Consider the following 24,378-nt stretch of genomic DNA (forward strand, 5'->3'; position numbering starts at 1 on the left):
CAGAAAGAGAAATTAAGGAAACAATTCCATTCACCATTGCAACGAAAAGAATAAAATACTTAGGAATATATCTACCTAAAGAAACAAAAGACCTATATATAGAAAACTATAAAACACTGGTGGAAGAAATCAAAGAGGACACTAATAGACGGAGAAATATATCATGTTCATGGATTGGAGAATCAATATAGTGAAAATGAATATATTTCCCAAAGCAATCTATAGATTCAATGCAATCCCTATCAAGCTACCAACAGTATTTTTCACAGAGCTAGAACAAATAATTTCACAATTTGTATGGAAATACTAAAAATCTTGAATAGCCAAAGCAATCTTGAGAAAGAAGAATGGAACTGGAGGAATCAACCTGCCTTACTTCAGGCTCCGCTACAAAGCCACAATCATCAAGACAGTATGGTACTGGCACAAAGACAGAAATATAGATCAATGGAACAAAACAGAAAGCCCAGAGATAAATCCACGCACCTATGGACACCTTATCTTTGACAAAGGAGGCAAGAATATACAAGGGAGAAAAAACAATCTCTTTAATGAGTGGTGCTGGGAAAACTGGTCAACTACTTGTAAAAGAATGAAACTAGAACACTTTCTAACACCATACACAAAAATAAACTCAAAATGGATTAAAGATCTCAACGTAAGACCAGAAACTATAAAACTCCTAGAGGAGAACATAGGCAAAACACTCTCTGACATACATCACAGCAGGATCCTCTATGACCCACCTCCCAGAATATTGGAAATAAAAGCAAAAATAAACAAATGGGACCTAATTAAAAGCTTCTGCACAACAAAGGAAACTATAAGCAAGGTGAAAAGACAGCCTTCAGAATGGGAGAAAATAATAGTAAATGAAGCAATGGACAAATAATTAATATCAAAAATACACAAGCAACTCCTACAGCTCAATTCCAGAAAAATAAACGACCCAATCAAAAAATAGGCCAAAGACCTAAACAGACATTTCTCCAAAGAAGACATACAAATGGCTAACAAACACATTAAAAGATGCTCAACATCACTCATTATCAGAGAAATGCAAATCAAAACTACAGTGAGGTTTCACACCATTTCACACCAGTCAGAATGGCTGCGATCCAAAAGTCTACAAGCAATAAATGCTGGAGAGGGTGTAGAGAAAAAGGAACCCTCTTACACTGTTGGTGGGAATGCAAACTAGTACAGCCACTATGGAGAACAGTGTGGAGATTCCTTAAAAAATTGGAAATAGAACTGCCATATGACCCAGCAATCCCACTGCTGGGCATACACACCGAGGAAACCAGAATTGAAAGAAACACGTGTACCCCAATGTTCATCACAGCACTGCTTATCATAGCCAGTACATGGAAGCCACCTAGATATCCATCAGCAGACGAATGGATAAGAAAGCTGTGGTACATATACACAATGGAGTATTACTCAGCCATTAAAAAGAATACATTTGAATCAGTTCTAATGAGGTGGATGAAACTGGAGCCTATTATACAGAGTGAAGTAAGCCAGAAAGAAAAACACCAATACAGTATACTAATGTATATATATGGAATTTAGAAAGATGGTAACAATAACCCTGTATGAGAGACAGCAAAAGAGACACAGATGTATAGAACTGTCTTTTGGACTCTGTGGGAGAAGGTGAGAGTGGGATGATTTGGGAGAATGGCATTGAAACATGTATAGTATCATATGTGAAACGAATCGCCAGTCCAGGCTCGATGCATGATACAGGATGCTCAGGGCTGGTACACTGGGATGACCCAGAGGGATGGTATGGGGAGGGAAGTGGGAGGAAGGTTCAGGATGGGGAACACGTGTACACCCGTGGCGGATTCATGTTGATGTATGGCAAAACCAATAAAATGTAAAGTAATTAGCCTCCAATTAAAATAAATAAATTTATATTTAAAAAGCTTTTAATAAAATAAAAATATGGGTTTACATAAAGGCATTAAGCACACCAAAAATGGAAATAACAGAAGTAAATAAATAAGATTCCCCACCCCCACTTAATATCTAAATCACTTGAAAAAGATAACTATTTAAACATTATGAAATATATAACATATGTATCAGTATAAGTAAAATATATGACAACAGCAGCATAAAGACTGGGAGGGGAGGCCATCATTTAAAAATCTACAAACATGCTGGACAAGATGTGGAGAAAAGAGAACTTGCCTACACTGTTAGTGGGAATGTAAATTGGTGCAGCCACTATGGAGAACAGTATGGAGATTCAGTTTCTGTTTTGTATCAAATTCAGTTCAGTTCAGTCGCTCAGTCATGTCCGACTCTTTGCAACCCCATGAACTGCAGCATGCCAGGCCTCCCTGTCCATCACCAACTCCCGGATTTTACCCAAACTCATGTCCATTGACTCAGTGATACCATCCAACCATCTCATCCTCTGTCCTCCCCTTCTCCTGCCCTCAATCTTTCCCAGCATCAGGGTCTTTTCAAATGAGTCAGCTCTTGGCATCAGATGGCCAAAGTACTGAAGTTTCAGCTTCAACATCAGTCCTTCCAATGAACACCCAGGACTGATCTCCTTTAGGATGGACTGGTTGGATGTCCTTGCAGTCCAAGGGACTCTCAAGAGTCTTCTCCAACACCACAGTTCAAAAGCATCAATTCTTCGGTGCTCAGCTTTCTTTATAGTCCAACTCTCACATCCATACATGACCACTGGAAAAACCATAGCCTCAACTAGACGTATTGAATTGACTCAGTATTTCTCATTCCATTTATCTTCTTTCTTGTCTTGCTAGCTATAACTTTGTTATTTTAGGGTTTATAGTACACTGATTATAGTTTATCTTCAAGTAAGATTCTACTACTTAAGAAATTTACAATGTAAATATCATTAGTCAAATGAAATTAAAATGACAATGAGATTCCACTACAGACCTATAAAAAGTCGCTAAAATTAAAAAGGTTAAACGTATCAAGTGTTGGCAAGCATATGAAGGAACTGGTAGGAGTTTAAAGTGCTACAATTATTTTGGAAAACAGTTTGGCGGTTCTTAAAAAGGTAAAGAATATGACCCAGTCATTCTATTCATAATTATTTATCCAAGAGAAATAAAATTCTTTGTACATACAAAGTCTTACATTCAAACATTCATAGTAGACTTATTTGTAGTAGCCAAAAACTAGAAATACCGAAATGTCCATCAACAGATGAATAGATAAACAAACTGTGGTAGATCCATACAATATAGTATCTACTCAACAATCAAAAGTGGTGAAGTTTATTTGTGTCGAACTGTCCTAGGGTCAGCAGCATTGGGACCAGGAGGCCAGATAACCACATCAGCTGCAACTGTGGATGCAGCCAATGTGGCCCCCTTGTCGGGGCCCAAAGAAATGAGTTTGGAGAAACCAAAGAACTAGAGAGGACTGGAGAAAGAAGGAGGATCTAGAAGAATAGTGAAAATTGGGCAATGCCCCTGCAGAAGTTGATGAGGAAGGAAAAGATATCAATCCTCATATTCCTCAGTTTATTTTTTCAGTGCCATGGTATGTTGATCCATCAAAAATGCCTACTCTAAAGCACCAGAGACCACAGCCAGAGAAACAAAAGCAGTATAGGCCCATCTGGAGAATGGTACAAGAGGGGTGTAAAAGAGAATTCCATAACTACTAAATATCAAAAAGGAAAATGTGAAAACTGTAGAGCCATGACACACAAAAAGAAAGACTGTTTTGAGAGACCTAGGTGAGTTGGAGCAAAATTTACGGACACTAATATAGCTCCAGATGAACATGTCCAGCCTCAGCTAATGTTTGACTACGATGGGAAGAGCGATCAGTGGAATGGCTACAATCCAGAAGAACATATGAAAATTGTAGAAGAGTTTATTTTGGGGGGCTCCAAAATCACCACAGATGGTGACTACAGCCAGGAAATTAAAAGACACTTACTCCTTGGAAGGAAAGTTATGACCAACCTAGATAGTATATTGAAAAGCAGAAATATTGCTTTGCCAACAAAGGTCCGTCTAGTCAAGGCTATGGTTTTTCCAGTGGTCCTGTATGGATGTGAGAGTTTGACTATAAAGAAAGCTGAGCACCGAAGAATTGATGCTTTTGAACTGTGGTGTTGGAGAAGACTCTTGAGAGTCCCTTGGACTGCAAGGACATCCAACCAGTCCATTCTAAAGGAGATTAGTCCTTGGTGTTCACTGGAAGGACTAATGCTGAAGCTGAAACTCCAATACTTTGGCCACCTCATGTGAAGAGTTGACTCATTGGAAAAGACCCTGATGCTGGGAGGGATTGGGGGCAGGAGGAGAAGGGGACGACAGAGGATGAGATGGTTGGATGGCATCACCGACTCAACGGACATGGCTTTGGGAGTTGGTGATGGACAAGGAGGCCTGGAGTACTGCAGTTCATGGGGTTATAAAGAGTTGGACACAACTGAGTGACTAAACTCAACTGAACTGAAGCCAAAGTTGACCTAGCAAAGTGAACGCTGAACGCCCAAAATCTTCAAGAAGAATTAGCCTCAGAAAAATTAGTGGAACAGGCTAATTCTCTAAAACATCAGTGGGGAGAAGAAGAAATGAATTCTCAGATGGAAAAAGATCATAACAGTGAAGATGAGGATGAAGATAAATACGCAGATGATATTGACATGCCTGGACAGAATTTTGACTTTAAGAGATGAATTACTGTCAGAATCTCAGGATTCGAGAATGTATTGCAAAATATTTGTGAAATTCAGATCCAAATTCTACTTACTGTGATCCCAAAACTGGAGCAATGAGAGAAAATCCCTTTGTGAATTCAGGAAAGAATCCAGATGAAGTCAGCTATGCAGGAGATAACTTCATTAGATACACAGGTGATACCATTTCAATGGCTCAGACCCAACTGTTTGCTTGGGAAGCCCATGACAAGGGGTGTGAAGTGCATCTACAAGCAGAGCCTACAAAACTAGAGCTCTTGTATGCGTCCTTCAAAGTCAAGAAAGAAGACTTCAAAGAACAGCAGAAAGAAAGCATCCTGTAAAAGCATGGCAGTCAAGAACACTTGGATGCTCCTCCAGCCAAATTGCTTTTAGCTCAGACTGAAGACTATGTGGAATACTCACACTGCTGCTGCTGCTGCTAAGTCACTTCAGTTGTGTCCGACTCTGTGCAACCCCATAGATGGCAGCCCACCAGGCTCCCTCGTCCCTGGCATTCTCCAGGCAAGAACACTGGAGTGGGTTGCCATTTCCTTCTCCAATGCATGAAAGTGAAAAGTGAAAGTGAAGTCACTCAGTTGTGTCGACTCTTTGCGACCCCATGGACTTCAGCCTTCCAGGCTCCTCCATCCATGGGATTCTCCAGGCAAGAGTATTGGAGCGGGGTGCCATTGCCTTCTCCACTCAAGGCACTGGACAGTCATAAAAGGACAGGAGTGAGCTGTCACCTGCTCCAAGTACGAGGAAGATGTGAAGATCAACAATCATACACATATCTGGGAATCTTACTGGAAAGAAGGCCAATGGGGATACAAATGCTGTCATTCTTTTTTCAAGTATTCCTATTGTACTGCAGAAGCTGGGAATGAGATTGCTAATTCAGAGGAATGTACTATAAATGATGCAACTGGAGAAGAATCTGTGAAAAAAACTTCAAACCCTCATGGAGATGCATCAGGAAAAACTAAAAGAGGAGAAAAAGAAGAAGAAAAAGGCACTGAATGCAGAGAAGGCCCATCTTCTTCACGTCAAGGAGATCATGCAGATCGATGAGAGGAAGCGACCTTACAACAGCATATATGAAACTCAGGAACCTACTTGAAGAGGAAATGGAGGCCTACAGAATGAAACGTCAGAGGCCAGATGACCCCATGGCCTCCTTCCTTGGACAGTAGTAACTCGTCACTGATGGTGACCCAAGATAGACTCTACTGATACATTCTTTTAGATTCTTGCTGTTGATTATCAACGGAAAAATCCATATCTATTCTCGTTAAAGTCAGGAAGCAAGGAAACTGCCTGACCTTAATAAAGCATCCAGAAGTCTCATAGTAAATTCTTTCCTTTACACAGTGAAGAACAAAGAAGAAATAAAGTGGTACATTAAGTGCAGGTTAAGATTTTATTTGAGATTTTATATTAGTGATGTGGCAAAAGGTCTTAGTTCTCCACCTATCATGAATAGCTTCTCAACATTTATTTATTGTTTCAAACTTTATTTCCTCAGTTTTTATGGCCCTTTATGTAGTGTTAGGACTCATTATGAAGGCAATTAGTTACTCTTTCTTGAAACAAGGACTTCATTTTTTTTAATTAGTAGTAACTATAACTGTAGTTGTTTGATAATCATTTCTTTTTGCCTTCTCAGATTTTTCTGATCTGAAGCTGATAACCTATCTTGAGCTTTGGGTTACTGGAAGGAAATCTGTAGAACATGTGAATAACTTTATCCCTGATGTCAATCTGTGTAGTAACAATTCTGTTTTTCCACTTGGTTATAAAATTTTTATTTTCAAAATATTTCCTTGTATCTTATACTCAGAACTAAATGTGTTAGCCTTCGAATGGGGAAAAAAAAATGTTTTTCACCCTTGAGTCACTGATCAGTCCTAAGTCTTTTACAATTCTGGACAGGGGTATTCAGACACCGAAACCCTCTCCTTTATCACAGAGGATATGGTTTGTGATACTAATTACTATTTTAATTGTGACTGCCTTTATATAACAATCATGAATATTAGATTTTTTAAAGATTGTAGAGTATCTGTTGTACCTAATCTTTATAGCCAGCAGGTGTCTCTTGGTAAAATTTGCTCAAAGTGAAACCTGAAGTTGAAGGTTTCTTCAAAATATTACAAGTATAGCCTGTAGGGCTATTAGTGACTGAGAATGACATGATTTTTTAGCTTCTTCTAACAACACGTGAAGATAATACTGACAGAATGGGATCAGTGAAAACAACCTGTTTAAAACCCCTGACACAATGTATACGTTGACTTTGAACAGTTCACTGGCTTTTCCAAACTACCAAAACCCACTAGAATATTGCATTAAATTAACATCTCAAAAATACTGCTGATGGCAAAGTAACTATATCAAACTGTCAAGTACTGTGGATATACATTGAATCTAAATTCAGACCAGCATGAAATTAAAACAGTGATGCAAACAGATCTAATTCTTACCTACTTTAAGAATGTCAAATTTTATGTTTTCATATTCCTACCTTAATATAGGCTGGTTCAACATAAAATCTGATATTAGTGTCTATTTTGTATTTTATTTATCTTTTGTTAATAAAGATATATAATTGAAAATAAAAACAAAAGTGGTGAAGTACTGATACACAATACAACATGGATGAACTTCAAAATATACACGCAAAGTGAAAGTGAAAGAAACCAGACAAAAAAGAAGTATATACTATATGCTTCTATTTATAGAACATTCTAGAAAATTCAAACTAATGCATCATGACAGAAAGCAGGTCAGTGGTTGCTCGGGTAGTAGGAGTGTATGTGCATGTGGGAGGATGGAGGAGGAGGAAGTCAGAAGGAGGGTTACCAGGGGATATAAGGAAACTTTTGGGAGCAATAGATATATTTTCATTATCTGGATTCTGGTGAAGGGGTCACGGTATCTTGATTGTGGGGACGGTCTCATGGTGTGTATATATATCAAAACTTATCAAATTGTATACTTTATCAAATGTCAATTATACCTCAAGAAAGCTATTTGGAAAAAAAGCAGAAACAAAGATGCAAAACAATATCATGTATTATTTATATATGCTGCTGACAAGTCCTCAGTTGTGTCCAACTCTCTGCAGCCCCGTGGACTGCAGCCCTCCAGGCTCCTCTGTCCATGGGATTTTTCCAAGCAAGAATACTGGAGTGGGTTGCCATTTCCTTCTCCAGGTATTTATATACAGTTATATGCAGAAAAATGGCAAATACTTAAAACAAGGGAAAAGATTTCCTTCAGATGCAGACAGGAACAAAGTAAATGGAATCAAGGAAGGGTACACAACTGACTTCAGTGGTATTTCTAAATTTTTCTTTCAAAAAAAATGGGAAGAAATTGGGGCAAAATGTTAAGAGTTGACAAAGTTAAGTGATGAGTACATAAATGTTATATTTTTGTTATTTCCTTTCCTACATTTTTATATATTTGAGATGTGTGTAACTTCTCAAAATGGTGTTTCAATGTTAAATTTGTTGTCAGGATAGTTCCTTATTCCTCTGTCAAGCTTTTAAGTCCAGAACCATTTCCCAGGGCTACAGAAAGTATATAAAAATTAACATACCAGGCCTCTGACATTCTACACAAATTGTCTGTACATGAGTGTTTCTGCATTTTTCTAAAAAGCAGACCCATAGTACCCTGATTATTTTATTAGCCACCTATCTGGCATTCTTGCTTCAAACCTTGATCCCATAGAATCTATCCTGCTCATAATAGTCAAGGTGATCTTTTAAATCATATCACATTATCATAGGCTCAGAACTTTAAATTACCACATCCTGCAAGGCCTTCCCTAATTAGAGACAGCTGATCTCTCTGACCTCATCTCTTGGGCTCACATCAACCACACTAACCTCCTTATTACTCCCTGAATATGCCACACATCCTCTCACCTCAGAGTCTTCACATTGGGTTTCCCTTATGCCTTTACTTCCTTCAGGTCTCAGCTCAAATTTCATTAGAAACCTTCCACAACCATCCTTTATACAAAAGAACACTCATCATCTCCAGCAATTTTTGTTCCTTTTAACCAGCCTTTGCTTTTACTTCAAGGTACTTACAATCATCTAAATATTTATTTTAAAAATATGTCTGTTTTCTTCATTTCTACCCCCAACATATAAGTTCAATGAGAAAAGAATTTTCTTCTGTTTTGCTCACAGCTGTATCTCCAGTGGCTTGAACAGTATCTGTGGTAGTGGTTTAGTGGCTAAGTCATGTCTTGTAACTGCATGGACTGTACCCCGCCAGGCTCCTCTGTCCATGGGATTTCCCAGGCAAGAATACTGGAGTGAGTTGCCATTTCCTTCTCCAAGGGATCTTTCCAACCTAGGGATTGAACCCGAGTCTCCTGCATTACAGGTGGATTCTTTACCACTGAGCCACCAGGGAAGCCCTGGAATAGTATCTAGGACATAGTAAATATTCAAGTATTTCTGTTCTCCTAATAATCAGGTTCTCCCAATAATCTCCTGAAAATATAATAAATAATAGTATGCCAAGTTCTGAAAATATGCAAAACTATCAAGTTTGATAAATGGTACTATAATCAAAGAAATAAGTTTTTTAAAAAAGTATACCAACTCAGTAATTAAAACATTTTGCAGTAAGCAAGTAGTAGTAAACTGCAAACTATGGCCAAATTTTCAGTAAAGTAAAGGTGACATCTCTCTCTCTCTAGTTCTGCATCTAAATTTAGTAACTAGTTACGGCTTTTTCCCTTCTCCCAGAAATATCCTGAAATTTCTGTCTATAGATTAAAAGATATATTTAAATGTATACTTATCTATACTGATAATTGTAAAAAGTAATTATTCTGAGTTAATTAAAATTCTGAAAAATGGCTAATTATGTATTTAATGATTAAAACAAGAGAGGCTATGCATATATTTGCCTTTGTTAAATATTGATTTAAGGATTTCTAATGTGTTTTTACAACATGTAATTTTGAGAGCAAATTGTACACAGCAGAAAACATTTGGTATCATAATAATTAATCTGATTTCTTTACAAACATAAAGCACAAGTCCACTGGGAAACATTTAAACAACTTAGAGTAAACACATTCTAGATGTCATACAATTTATTATTAAGGACCCCAGAGCCATAACTATTTAATTAAAACAAATCTGGACTATCCCTTGCTTGTATTACCTAACTATTACATTAAGGTATTAATAGTAGTTAATGACTTCACATGTATTTCAGTATCAAAAGGCACCAAAAAGATTACATATAGCTTAAAATACATTACATGAACCACCAAAAGGAATAAAAACCAAAGGAGAAAAGGGCCTCCATTCATTTACTCAACAAATATATAATAAAGACCTACTATGTATTAAGTGCAGTATTCCTGAGAATATTCCTGGGTTAGTCCATCTACCTGAGTTAATATTAAAAATAATTCCAGATTGGACCCCTGTCCTTCAACTTATGACAGTCTTGTGCTTTAGACAAACACCAGTTTCTCTATTCTTCAGCCTTCTTTAATCTGAAAAATGAGAATAATACTGCCCTTATCCAGCATCCAAATAGCTGGCATTCTATCGCTTACTGGTCTCCAGAATATATTTGACAATTAGTCACATACTGACTTATGATACTTCTTTTCCTAAAGCTTTAAATTATTATTTAATATAACTGGACATAAGATCTATATATGAAAATTAACTATATTTCTATATATACCACCAAAAGTTAGAAAACATAATTTAAAAGAAGGACAATGTTTCACACCTCCCTCAAACACAAAGACACACCCTAAAACAATAAAGTATTTAAGAACAAATTAATGAAGTAGATTGAAATAGACAAAATTAAGTGTAAGTCCTGTATTCCGGTCATCTGTTGCTGCATAACAAATTCCTCCTAAAACCACCACTTAATTTTGCTAATGATTTTGCAGACCAGACATTGAAGAAATCAGCTGAAGAGTTCTTCCCTGGGGTCACTCATCTAACTGAGTCAGGCATTGGCTGAAGTTGTATTCATTTGAAGGCTCAACTGCACTGATGTCCAAGATGGCTCACTCATGTGGCTAGCACTTGAGGCTGCAAATTCCTAAGAGCTCAGTTGTGGCTGTGGATATCTCCTGCATGGAGGTCTTCAGATATTTGGATGTTTCGCATATGGCTAATTTCCTCCAGTGCAAGCATCCTCAGAGAACCACTGGGAGCTATTTGGCTTTTTCTAATCTAGCCTCAGAAGTCTAGTGGCATTACGTCTACCTCAGGTCAGATTCAAAGGGAGGGGAATGAGACTCCACCTGTTGGTGAGGAGTAACAAGGTCATACTGTAGAAGACCATGTAGGATGATAAAAACCTTGGTAGATATCTTGATAGACTGTACAATCTACAACAATCTTATGCATAAAACTATGAAGATACATATATAATAAAGAAGTTGTAAACAAGTACAAGAATATCATATATTTATAGGTAGGAAAACTGGACATTTTAAATATGTCAATTTTCTCTAAATAGATGAACAAATCTAATGTGATTCCCATATTTCCAACAAGATTGTGTATAAACTTTGAAAAGCAGATTGCAAATTTTATATGGATTACCAAATGGCCAAGTATAGCCAAACCACTCCTGGGAAGGAAAAATAAGGTAACCGTATTGTCCTACTAGATTTGATATAACACGGCTGTCTTAACATAGTGTGGACCTTGATGGAGAAATAGACAAATAGAAGAGAAAGACCAGAGAGAGACTCATGCATATATAGAACTGCAGTATGTAACTAACACTGCAGAAATCTGTTAATAATGAAAGACAACTTGTTTTCCAAATGCGATAATATTTTACTTATATCTACCTCATAACAGGTGGATTAACAACTTAAATGTTAAAAGCAAAATATTTAAAATATTCAATAGAAAATATAGGGAAGTATCTTCTTGATCTTAGAACACAGAACATTCCTTGAACAAGATAGCAAAAGCATGAACCACAAGAGAAAAGATTGATAAATAAAGACTGACACATTTAAATTAAGAGCTCCTTTTCAACAAAGACATTGTAACAAAAGTAAAAAGATAGTTCTTACTGTACAAATCTAATAATGATAAATCTTGAAAATTCAGAGTAACTGTTCACGAAATTGTTTATCTAAAAATGTTTTACACAAACTAGCAAAGAACAAGCTTATACAAAAAAATCAAGGCATATATGAATAAAACTAAGCCAATACTTACATCTAAAAACAGTTTAAATCTCATTATTTTAATGGTACACATAAAACTTCTATGCCAGATGGAGATCAATAATGTAAATATATATATATACTTTAAAAAATCAGTAAACAAACACTTTGACCCTACCACTGTCTCAAGAAAGTCATAAGTGATTTTTAATAACATGTTAAACAGTGAAGATGGTAAGAAACAAAAGTCATAATAATCTCATTGACATTAACATGCACAGTACCATTCCATAAACTCTGAATCTTGCTGAGCAGCTGGCACTCTGAGATACACAATTAGTGGAGACATAGTCACTGATATTAGGGCTATAATCTAGGCAGCAAGAAATACTGATAAAATACATATATATGAAAGGCAAGTCAAATTTCCACTTAAGTCTCAAATTAATCTTTTTTTCTATACCTTCACCATTTCTGTAACCACTCCTAAATAATCTCTGGCACTGATTATATTATATCCCAATCTACTGACTATACTGCAGCCATAGTAACCTTTTTTGAAATGTAAGAGGACTAAAGATGCCTTTTTTGGTGAGACTTCAAATTCAGAAACATTTGGCATAGGGCTCAAATAGAGAGGGGACAGGGCTGACATGACTGAACAATGGAAGTACAGCAGAATTCACCTACACTGCTTCTGTAATTAGGAAATAAGTGCCTACTTACCCTAGGAGGAAAACAGGATTCTTCTTCAGAAAACTAAACCACAACAACCTCCAGACACTGATACTTGGAGGTTGCTCCAAGGAAAATGCCAGCCTATCAAAGAATATTTAAGTGAAGTCCACCAGGAGACAAGCAATCAGCTCTTTAGTGTCTCAGAAAAGCAGAAAGAATTGTTATGTCCAAAGGTAAAACGCTATAAAAAATAATAAGAAAAAGTTCTTGGGAAATAAATGTCATAATAGTAGAAACAAAGAATTTAGTAGAAAGAATTGAAAATAAAGCTGAAGAAATCTCTCAGAAAAGAGAATAGAAAATTAGAAAAGCAATCCAAGAGTCTTCCATTCAACTGAATAGAGATCAGCAAACTTTTTCTGCAAAGGACTGGACAGTAAATAGTTTAGGCTTTGCCAGCCATATGGTGTCTTGATGCTAAGTCGCTTCAGTCGTGTCCGACTCTATATGACCCCATAGATGGCAGCCCACGAGGCTCCCCCATCCCTGGGATTCTCCAGGCAAGAACACTGGAGTGGGTTGCCATTTCCTTCTCCAATGCATGAAAGTGAAAAGTGAAAGTGAAGTCGCTCAGTCGTGTCCAACTCTTAGCAACCCCATGGACTGCGGCCCACTAGGCTCCTCCATCCAAGGGATTTTCCAGGCAAGAGTGCTGGAGTGGGGTGCCATTGCCTTCTCCATGGTCTCTTGATGCAACCATTCAATTCTGCTGTTGTAGTATGAAAGCAGCCAAAGATAGTACATAAACAAATGGGACCCACAGCAGGCAAGAGTTGGCCTGTGAGCTATAGTTTGCTGACCCTTGCAGTAAAAGGATATTTTTAAAAGAGAGGACAAAAGAAAACACAGAGGAATAAATAATCAATAAGTAAGAAAAATTCCCAGGGGCTTCCTTGGTGGTCCAGTGGTTAAGAATCCACCTGCCAATGCAGGGAACACAGGTTTAATCCCTGATCCAGGAAGATCACACATGCTGTGAGACAGCTAAGCCCATGCACCACAAACACTGAACCTGCACTCGAGCCCACAAGCTGCAACAACTGAAGCCTGCATGCCCTAAAGCCCATGCTGCAAAACAAGAGAAGCCACTGCAATGAGAAACCAGCACAGTGCAACTAGGGTAGCCCCTGCTTACCATAAGTAGAGAAAGTCCTAGGGCAGCAATGAAGACCCAGTGCAGCCAAAAATAAGTAAATAATTTTTTTTAAATGTATTTTATGAAAAGGAAAGAAAAATTCACAGATCTAAAATCATGAGTTTTTAAATTGAAAGGGTCCAATACAAAGCACATCACATTATCAAATTTCAGAACACCAGGGTAAACAGATCACAAAGGTTCCCAAAGAGGAAAAAAAACTTGGTCCTATACAAAGAATGGGAAACTAGATATTTACTTTTTAAGAGCAACACTAAATTAGAAAGCCTTCAAAATTGAAAGAGAATTCTACACCTACTGAAATTAGTAATCACATGTGAGGGGAGAATAAAGGTATTAGACACATACTAAATTAAAATTTTACCTCTAAGGTACCCTTATTTGAGAGCTATTGAAAGATATATTCCAACAGAACAATGGAGCAAGCCAAAAATGAGGAAGATGTGATATCCAGAAAAAACAGCAACCCAACACAGAAACAACTGAGAGAAGTCCCAGAACAACAGCTGTGCAACAAACCTAGAAAATGAGCTCAGATTGGAAATGGCAGAAGAAGGGTTTCAGGAGAGAGTCTTTAGGATACAGAATTGAAGTGACATATTTGAGCACATGAAAAATACTGACAGCATTGTGGCAGAGATGTGGAGCATTTTTTAAAAATTAACTAAAAATATACAAAAAACAGGAAATTTTTTTAAGTGAAAAGATTATTAACTCCAAAAGAAGCAAAAGGACAGTTAATATCATACTTAACAATAAAAAGGAGAAACTATTTCCTCTAAGGTCAGGAACAAGATAAGAATGTCCACTCTTAGCACTTTTATTCAATATAGTATTGGAAGTTCCAGCCACAGCAATCAGATGAGAAAAAGAAATAAAAGGAATCCAAACTGAAAAGAAAGAAGTAAAACTGTCACTGTTTGCAGGTGACATGATACTTAGAAAATCCTAAACATACCACCAGCAAACTACTAGAGCTCAATGAATTTGGTAAATTTGCAGGATGCAAAATTAACATACAGAAATCTGTTGCATTTCTATATACTAACAACCAAGTTATCAGAAAGAGAAATTAAGTAAATAATCCATTCACCACTGCACAAAAAGAATAAAATATCTAGGAATAAACCTACGTAAGGAGGTAAAAGACCTGTACCTGGAAAACTATAAAACACTAATGAAAGAAATGAAGACGACACAAACAGACAGAAAGCTATACCATGTACATGGATTGGAAGAGTTAATATTCTTAAAATGACCATACTCCCCAAAGCAATCTATATATTCAATGCAAACCCTACCAATATGCCAAGGGCATTTTTCACAGTACTAGAACAAATAATTTTTAAATTTGTGTGGAAATTAAAAAGATCCTGAATGGCCAAAACAATCTTGAGAAAGAACAGAGCTGGAGGAATCATGTTCCCTGACTTCTGACTACACTACAAAGCTATAGTAATCAAAACAGTATGGTACTGGCACAAAAACAGACACATAGATAAGTGACACATAATAGAGAGCTGAGAAATAAATCCACCTACTCATGGTCAATAAATCTACAACAAAAGGCTAGAATATATGATGGAAAAAAGCAGTCTCTTCAGTAAGTAGTGCCGGGACAGTTACATGTAAAAAAATGCAATTAGAAAATTATCTAAAACCATATATAAAAATAATACCAGAAACCATAAAGCTTCTAGAAGAAAATTATCTAAAACCATATATAAAAATAAAACCAGAAACCATAAAGCTTCTAGAAGAAGACACAGGCAGAACACTCTGACATAAATCTTAGCAATATTTCTTTTGGCTCTGTCTCCTAAAGAAAAGGAAATAGAAGCAAAAATAAACAAATGGGACCTAATCAAAATTAAAAGCTTTTGCACAGCAAAATAAATCATCAGCAAAACAAAAAGACAACCTACTGGATGGGAGAAAATCTGTGCTAATGATGTGACCAATAAGGGGTTTATACCCAAAATATATAAACAACTCATATAACTCAACAGCAAAAACACCAAACAACCCAACTAAAAAATGTGCAGAAGACCTAAGCAGACTCACAGATATAGAAAACAAATTGATGACTACCATTAAGGACAGGGAAAGGAGGTGGGGCAAGATAGGGGTAGGCAACTAAGAGATACAATCTATTACATAGAAAATAGATAAGCTACAAGGATAAATATATTCTTGTACAATACAGGGAATATAGCCAATATTTTATAATAACTATAAATGGAATATAACCTTTAAAAATTGTGAATCACTATGTTATATACCTATAACTTATATAATACTGTATATCAACTATATCTCAATTAAAAATAAACACTAAACACATTCTAAAAGTCATTAGAGTAAAACCGACATTTTAAAGAAAACAAAGCAAAAGTCTACTGTTTATCACTATTTGGCTTAGCAAGAAACAATGTCTTTATAACCAAAACAATGAGATATTAATCACTCATTTAACCAAAAATTATAATAATAAAATTATGGGGGAAGGAAATAGAGTAGGGTGGAAAGCTAGATCTGCACATCATATAGCAAGAAGTGAAGAGACTATGTCTAAACTTGATTAAGAAATAACAGTCTACACATGGTATTTAGGAATAAAGAGCTAAATACCAGGGAACATGGCCAAAAGGATTAAAAGTAGTTTCTTAAAAGAAGGACCTGGAGATGTAGAAGGGTAGGTGCTATGTCTTTTTACTTGGCTTTGAACTATGTAAATAAATGAATTTCAAAAATTAATTTAAAATAATTAACATTTATCAAAAAGCCAATAACTGGCAAATAATATTTGCAACACTATATTACTGCATCAGTCTTATAAAAAGAAGATCAATTATCTTAAAATTATAAGGAACTCTGACAGAAGACAACAACATAATATATGCAACGGACGTGAACAGACAATTCATTAAAAAAATTTTACTATCCAAGGTACATATAAAAAGTTTCATCTTTCAAAGCAATGAAAGAAAAAGTCCAGATTAAAACAGCAAAGCAGCATTTTTTTAACCTACTAATTAGCAAAAATTTGAAGAATGAGTAATATTAATGTTGTAAAATGGATTCATAATGAAAGTGTAAGTTAATATATCATTTCTGGAGAAAATTTTGGTAACATTAATCAAAACCTTAAAAATATGACTGACATCTGATTCAATAATTCCTGCTAAAAATGCATCTTTAAGGAAATAGTTACAAATACAATAAAAGGATTCAACTACAAGGGTATTTATTTTAGCAAAATTTCCTTAAGACTGTCTTTTTCATATTGATTTACCTGAAACAATAAAATAGCCTTACCTGAACTGTACGTCCTGCATTGATATGTTCTTCATGCAACTTGTCCCATACTCTGCACCTCTGATACTGTACGAAAGAAAAGAAAAGGTACTGAATTTTTTTTAATCACTAAGTGATTATCCCCAGTTTACCACAAAAATCCCCACTCACCCACCCAAACTTAAACATGCCAGCTAAAAAAGTTACTGACTTAGTAGTGGGAATTAACTGTTCAAAGACCATACAAGTAGGAAGTTTTCAAAAACATTACACACAAAATTCTGGCAAATGGTAAAACAAATAAAAACCACTAAATACTTTACTTTCTTTTACTGAAAAAGAGTATGTATTTTGTCTATAATGCATACTCCTTGGAGGTGAAAAAAATAAACACTGAGAATGTAAAAGAATGTGAAAAATGAAAAGATTAACAGCATTCATCAGATATTCTTACTATACATGAAGATTTTGAAATGTCTGTTAATGATAGAGTCAACTACTGAAAACTAAAATCTCATTTGAGAAAAAGGAACATCGATATCACAGACTAGAAAGTATGTAAAAATGAGAATGAACATTTTATATATTTTAGCTTTTTACCTAGATAATGTTTAGTTTTCAGAGTTTCATCTAAGAAATTTAATGAGCATAATGAAAAATTTTTCATTTGAGAGCCATAGCAAAATGTGGTAACATGACAATATTTGCACAAAATATAAACAATGTCAAATATCACATATTATTTTTGGTTGAAATTTTAAAAATCCAAATAATTAAGATGTCAGTAGATGTGAATAATGATATCGAACATATTTTTGGTATACCACCCACCCACACACACACAAAATCATCCTAGAAATATTCTGAAAGCACATAAACATGAAAATGTCCCATATATACACAGAAGGCCTAACAGATTATAAAAGTAGAGCACTAAAATTTTTTCCAGGGTATTTTTATATTCTCTATTGTTCACAATGCAGAAAAAAAAAAAAAACCTCTTGATAACTCCTGAATTTTTTTTATATCTAAGAACTAAACAATAGCCATTACGCTTAAAAATAACAAGACTATATTGAAAATATATTTGCCAAACATAAACTTAAAACCACTACCCAATCAAACAAATTTAAAATTTACTACTTTCACTTCTAATAAAAATTGAATGATGCCAGCAGATTCAGTATAAATGCTCTTTTAGATAGTGTTATATTAATAAAAAGAAGGGAATGGAAGCTAAAGATACATATGTGAAAACAAGTCACTTTAAAATTCATTACTTAATACTAATCTGTCATGATATTTTTAATAAAAATTAATGTTAAGGAAACAGAGAATCCAGAGAAGTCAGGGCTGCAAGAATTCATGGAGCAGAGTATCAGAGAAGAAAAAGCTGCATGTGAGGATATAACTGCATTAACAGGAGAGGACCATACAGAGAGAGAGTTCCAGAGATCTGCTGAGTTTTGCTTTTGAGTCTTCAGCTGAGTACAGAGCAGCACAAACATATAAGGAAACTACCTGAAGTCAGAAAAAGAATCACTGAAAAAGACCAGGTAGGCTCATCCCCCGAAATCACACAAGCCCAGAAACAGCTCATGTGACCACCAGTCAGAGTAGAAAAATCTCTCAACATACTGGAATCAGGCAGAGTACTCCAAAGTACTGTACTGTGTGAGGGAAAGTTAGGCCTGGAACAAAGGCTGTTCTGATCCTCTGCAAGCTTAAAAGAGCCTCAAAAGGATCAAACTGTTCCTAAATAACTTAAATGTATCTCAGAATAAATAAAGTTCAAAAGTACTCAAAGAAATTTTGGAATATTCAGTATCCAACAAATTCAGAATGTCTGGCATCCAATAAACAATTACCATGCATGAGGTCGCTAAGAGTTGGACACAACTGAGCGGCTTCACTTTCACTTTTCACTTTCATGCATTGGAGAAGGAAATGGCAACCCACTCCAGTGTTCTTGCCTGGAGAATCCCAGGGACGGGGGAGCCTGGTGGGCTGCCGTCTATGGGGTCGCACAGAGTCAGATATGACTGAAGCAACTTAGCAGCAGCATGTATGCAAAAAAAAAAAAAGCAGGAAAATATGATCTATAATAAGAAAAACCAATCAACAGAAACAGACTTAGATATGATAGAGATAATGGAATTAAGACAAAGATATTAAAAGTTATGATGTATTCCATGTTTAAGAAAGCTGAAGAAAACTGAAGATATGGAGATATGAAAGATAGTTTTTATTCAATTCCTAAAATTAAAAAGGTAGCTGAAATGAAAAATGAAATGGATGGATTGAACAGAAGGTTAAGACATGCAAAGAAAAGATTAGTAAATTTAAAGATGTAAAACAGAAACCATCCAAAATGAAACAGAAAAAAAAGATGGCCAATAAATGATTATAGTATCAATAATCAAAGGCCAATTGAAAGCAACATTGAAAATTGAAAGCAACTGTTACGAAGTTGGACTCCCTGGAGAGAAAAAATATGCGAAAAATTAATGAGATAGTGGCTGAGATGGTGGAGTAAGAAGATCCTGAGCTCACCTCCTCCCACAGGTGCACCAAAATTTTCAGAGCAAGTATGGATGAGAACAACTTAAAGACTACCAGAAGAGATTTTCCACAACTAAAGAAGGAATTCCTTATAAAGAAGGAATCATATAGTTTATGGACAAAAGATACAAACTTTCAGTCATAAGATATATAAGAACTAGGGAGAGAATATATAACATGATTAAGATAATTACCACTGCTGTATGTTACATACAAAAGTTGTTAAACAGAGAGTAAATCCTAATATATTTTTTTCTTTTATTTTGTATCTGTATGAGATGATGGACATTCATTATTTTTTGTGATAATCATTTCATGATGTATGTAAGTCAAATCATTATGTTGTACACCTTACACAGTTCTGCATGTCAGTTATATCTCAACAAGGAAGGAAAAAAAGAAAAATGAATGGCCAAAGCTTTTCCAAATTTGGTAAAAACTATAAACCCACAGATCCAAGAAACTCAAGGAATACCATAAATAAGAAAATGAAGAAAATTATACTAATGCATAACAAATGATAGTAAAATCTAAAAAAGAGTAAGAGGAAAAAAGATGTGAAGTACAGAGGAACACAGATAAGAATGATAGAAGACTTCTTGTGATAAACAGTGCAAACCAGAAAACACTGAAGCAACATCTTCAAAGTACTAAAACAATCTAAAAGTCAACCTAGAATTCTATACCCAGAAAAAATATTTTTTTTCAATTGAAGGCCAAATAAGACATTTTTCCAAACACAAAAAGCAAGCAGAATTCATTATCACCAGCAAAACTGCACTACAAGAAATGTGAAAGGAAGTCCTTCAGGTCGATGAGAAAACAGTACCAGACAGAAACCTGGCTCTACAAAAAAGTGAGAGCACCGAAAATGGTAAAATCAGTTCAGTTCAGTTCAGTTGCTCACTCGTGTCTGACTCTTTGCGACCCCATGAACCACAGCACGCCAGGCCTTCCTGTCTATCACCAATTCCTGGAGTCCACCCAAACCCATTTCCATTGAGTCAGTGATGCCATCCAACCATCTCATCCTCTCTCATCCCCTTCTCCTCCTGCCCTCAATCTTTCCCAGCATCAGAGTCTTTTCAAATGAGTCAGATCTTCGCATCAGGTGGCCAAAGTATTGGAGTTTCAGCTTCAAAATCAGTCCTTCCAAATACAGGACTAATCTCCTTTAGGACGAACTGGTTGGATCTCCTTGCAGTCCAAGGGACTCTCAAGAGTCTTCTCCAACACCACAGTTCAAAAGCATCAATTCTTCGGCGCTCAGCTTTCTTTACAGTCCAACTCTCACATCTATACATGACCACTGGAAAAACCATAGCCTTGACTAGACGGACATAAATTATATTACAATAATACTATATAGATTCTGAGAGAAGAAATTGAAGTGTATTGTCATAAAATTTTTATATGTGAAGTGATATATATATAACACATTACTTGAAGGTAGACTATCATAAGTTAAAGATGAATACTCTGAACTGTAAAGGAACCATTTAAAAATAAAAACACAGAGGTATAATTAATAAGCCAATAAAAGAGAAAAAAATACAATCTTAAAAATATGCAATTAATCCAAAAGGGAGTAAAACATGAAAAAAAAGGGGAGAAAGAATAGATGGAACAAATAGACAAAAAGAGCAAGATAGTAGATTTAAAGACAACCATTTGATAAATATCTATTCATTATAAAACTTATCAGAAACTTGAAAAAGAAGTTAACATCCTCAATCTCATAGAAGCATCTGTAAAAACTATACAGTTAACATCATGCATAGTGGTAAAAGATCATTCCCTAATATTGGGAACAAGGTAAGGAGTTCTGATCTTGCACTGGAGGCCATAGCCAGGACAATAATGTAAGAAAGGAAGTGAGAGAAGAAAGCAAAGGAGGGAAGGAAGGAAGGGAGGAGGAGAGGGGAAAGAGAGGAAACAGAAGAGAGAAAAGAAAGAAGGAAGTAGGCAGGCAAAGATTAGAAAGGAAAAAATAAAACAGTCTGTCGTCATGACTGTCTACATAGAAAATATCAAAGACTCGATTCAAAGAGACGGAAAAGGAATGATGGGCAAATTACCTGTTAAGAGATTTCATAAAACAGTTTGCCTTTGCCAAGGGCTTCTCCTTAGGGCTTCTCTCTAAAAGGTTTTTAAACATAGCAACTTTGGAAGGAAGCATTTTCTAGATGCTATTGGATATACACTTTTCACAGAGTGGGCAGAAGGATTTGTCTCAGCACTATTTGCTCTTATGTGGCTTCCAGGCCATTAAGCTTTTCCCCAATATTTCAAGATGGGTGGAACTCAGAATGACATCCCCAATGTGATTCAGATTCCATTCTTTTCCTCTGCTGGATACTGCAACTTCTAATAAATACCCTTAACTGCTATGAATAAACTGGACCAAGAAAGAGGAAAAACAACTACAGAAAAAAAATCATAGATACTGTTTTTCAGTCATTTCAGGAAGATGTTTTGTCTCACCACATGCATTCCTATTGTTCTTCATGTGTCTCATGGCCTCATGGTATACCAGTGGAACAGGCACAAGCAGAGAACCCAACATTCACAGAAACAACCTTTCCCCTGCTGCTGCTGCTGCTAAGTCGCTTCAGTCGTGTCCGACTCTGTGCGACCCCATAGACAGCAGCCCACCAAGCTCCCCCGTCCCTGGGATTCTCCAGGCAAGAACACTGGAGTGGGTTGCCATTTCCTTCTCCAATGCACGAAAGTGAAAAGTGAAAGTGAAGTTGGTCAGTCATGTCCGACTCATAGCGACCCCATGGACTTCAGCCTACCAGGCTCCTCCGTCCATGGGATTTTCCAGGCAAGAGTACTGGAGTGGGGTGCCATTGCCTTCTCCGAGCCTTTCCCCTAGACTTTCCTAAAAGAGACCAAAGCACATTTTTATCCTGGTGAGAAAAAGCCGTGTCCACCATTCTCATCCTGGTGAACACCTTGTCTCCTTTTGCCCTCTCTTCTAGTTTATCATTTTGGATAACCCTGATTATAAACCCACACCACCGTGTGATGAACACCTCTGCACAGGCATTTTCAGGCTTCCCGACATTAATCCCTTTGTGCTCTTTGGCAGTGACACCAGGTCTCTCAGTTTCGCTTTGCCTGCTCGGCAAGGAGAACAAATATTCTAAGAGTAGTACCCGGGCTAAGAGTTCTCTCTAGAACACCTCACCATTTACTTAAACAACTTTATATATTTGTAGGCTCACATTTTATGCCATTTCATCTTCCAGAATATTCTGATTCAAAATTGAAAAACAATGATAATAATTCTGCCTCATATTGCATAGAGTATAAAAACATAAAAGCTAATCATAATTATTAAAAATGATTTTCCAAAATTATATAATGTTTCCACTATGTGCTCAGTCACTCAGTCATATTTGAGTCTTTGCGACCCCATGGACTATAGCCTGCCAAGCTCCTCTGTCCACGGGGATTCTCCAGGTAAGAATACTGGAGTGGGTAGTCGTTCCCTTCTCCAAGGGATCTTCCCAACCCAGGGATCGAACCCACGTCTCCCACGTTGCAGAAGGATTCTTTACCATCTGAGCCACCAGGGAAGCGCAAGTTATTTATTATTGATTTGGGAAATTTTATGATGATATAACACAGAGAATGTTCAGGATTTAGGAGTTTAGGGTATAAAAGCACTTTAAACCTTATGCTGACACTTAAAAGATTTATTTAAATTTACAGGCATAGTAGGAAAAAAAAAATGCTTCAGTTGGAGAGAAAAAGACCCAGAAATACTATGGAACTGTAAAATTATATGTGGTATCCAAAGGACTGATGTACGATCAATGTGTTTGTGGTATAATGTATGATGGGAAGATGATGAGAAAGAAGCAGAGAAAGTAGATGAAAAGCTTCTTTTGCTGGATATAAGAGGATATCTCAATGATCTGAATGATCAGAACCCCTTATAGGGAAGATGATGGCTTTATGGAGGATTAACCAGGTAGGATGAGATTATTGTAGATGATGAAAAGTTTAAGTATTCAATTCAAATAAATTATTAAACTCAATAAAAAAGAAAAAAATCAAAGACTCAAAAAGTAAAGCTACATAATATTAACAGATAGTCCAATGAGCATAAGCCATAAAATTAGGATTACTCATGTAATGAAGATAAATAATATCTACCCTAGAGTGAGGTTAAAAGTAATTCACCTTATTGTGTCTGCCATATATGAAAAATGTAAAACTCAAACACAAAGGATCTCAGGAATGTTGTGACTCTCCTAATGATTATAAACAATTAACTGAGCACCAATGTTGAGTACCTGAAAACAATAACTTACTTGTTAAGTAACTCATTTCCAAGTATCAACTTTGCATTCAGGGATTCTTTATATAATATCTCAATCCTCAAAATAACACTATGAGAAAGATTTTAATGTTACCTTTACAACTCTCTAGAGATCAATCATGGGCCTCTGCAGACTCCCCATGAATGGTTAAAATGGTTGTGAACCTGAAGGTCTACTGCACAGTGCTGTGTGGGAATGGTGTATTTGTATCTGACCCAGGACGGAGTCAACCAGGTAATGTTCCACAGGATGTTACTAAGTTGGGATTTGAACAAAAAACAAAGTTTGAAAGATGAGCAAATGGAGTGGATACTGCTAATAAATGTAGGAAAGCCAGAGTATTCAATTCTATTTTTTCCATTTTCCTTCTTCACTGGGAAATGAGCATAAAAATAGA

The 24,378-nt window shown here is 36.1% G+C and overlaps 1 protein-coding gene across 2 annotated transcripts in view; it reads right to left on the reverse strand.

The window, feature by feature from the left end:
• The window catches only part of STX17 (syntaxin 17), an 80,048-nt gene that overhangs the window by 40,089 nt on the left and 15,581 nt on the right, over nt 1-24,378 (reverse strand). For both annotated transcript variants that reach the window (XM_010847033.1, XM_010847034.1), the window contains exon 3: nt 17,107-17,172. In XM_010847033.1, the coding sequence (XP_010845335.1) occupies nt 17,107-17,172 (66 nt within the window). The remainder of the gene's footprint in view (nt 1-17,106; nt 17,173-24,378) is intronic.

Source organism: Bison bison, unplaced genomic scaffold (genome assembly GCF_000754665.1).
Source record: "Bison bison bison isolate TAMUID 2011002044 unplaced genomic scaffold, Bison_UMD1.0 scf7180017864243, whole genome shotgun sequence".
Taxonomy (NCBI): Eukaryota; Metazoa; Chordata; class Mammalia; order Artiodactyla; family Bovidae; genus Bison; species Bison bison.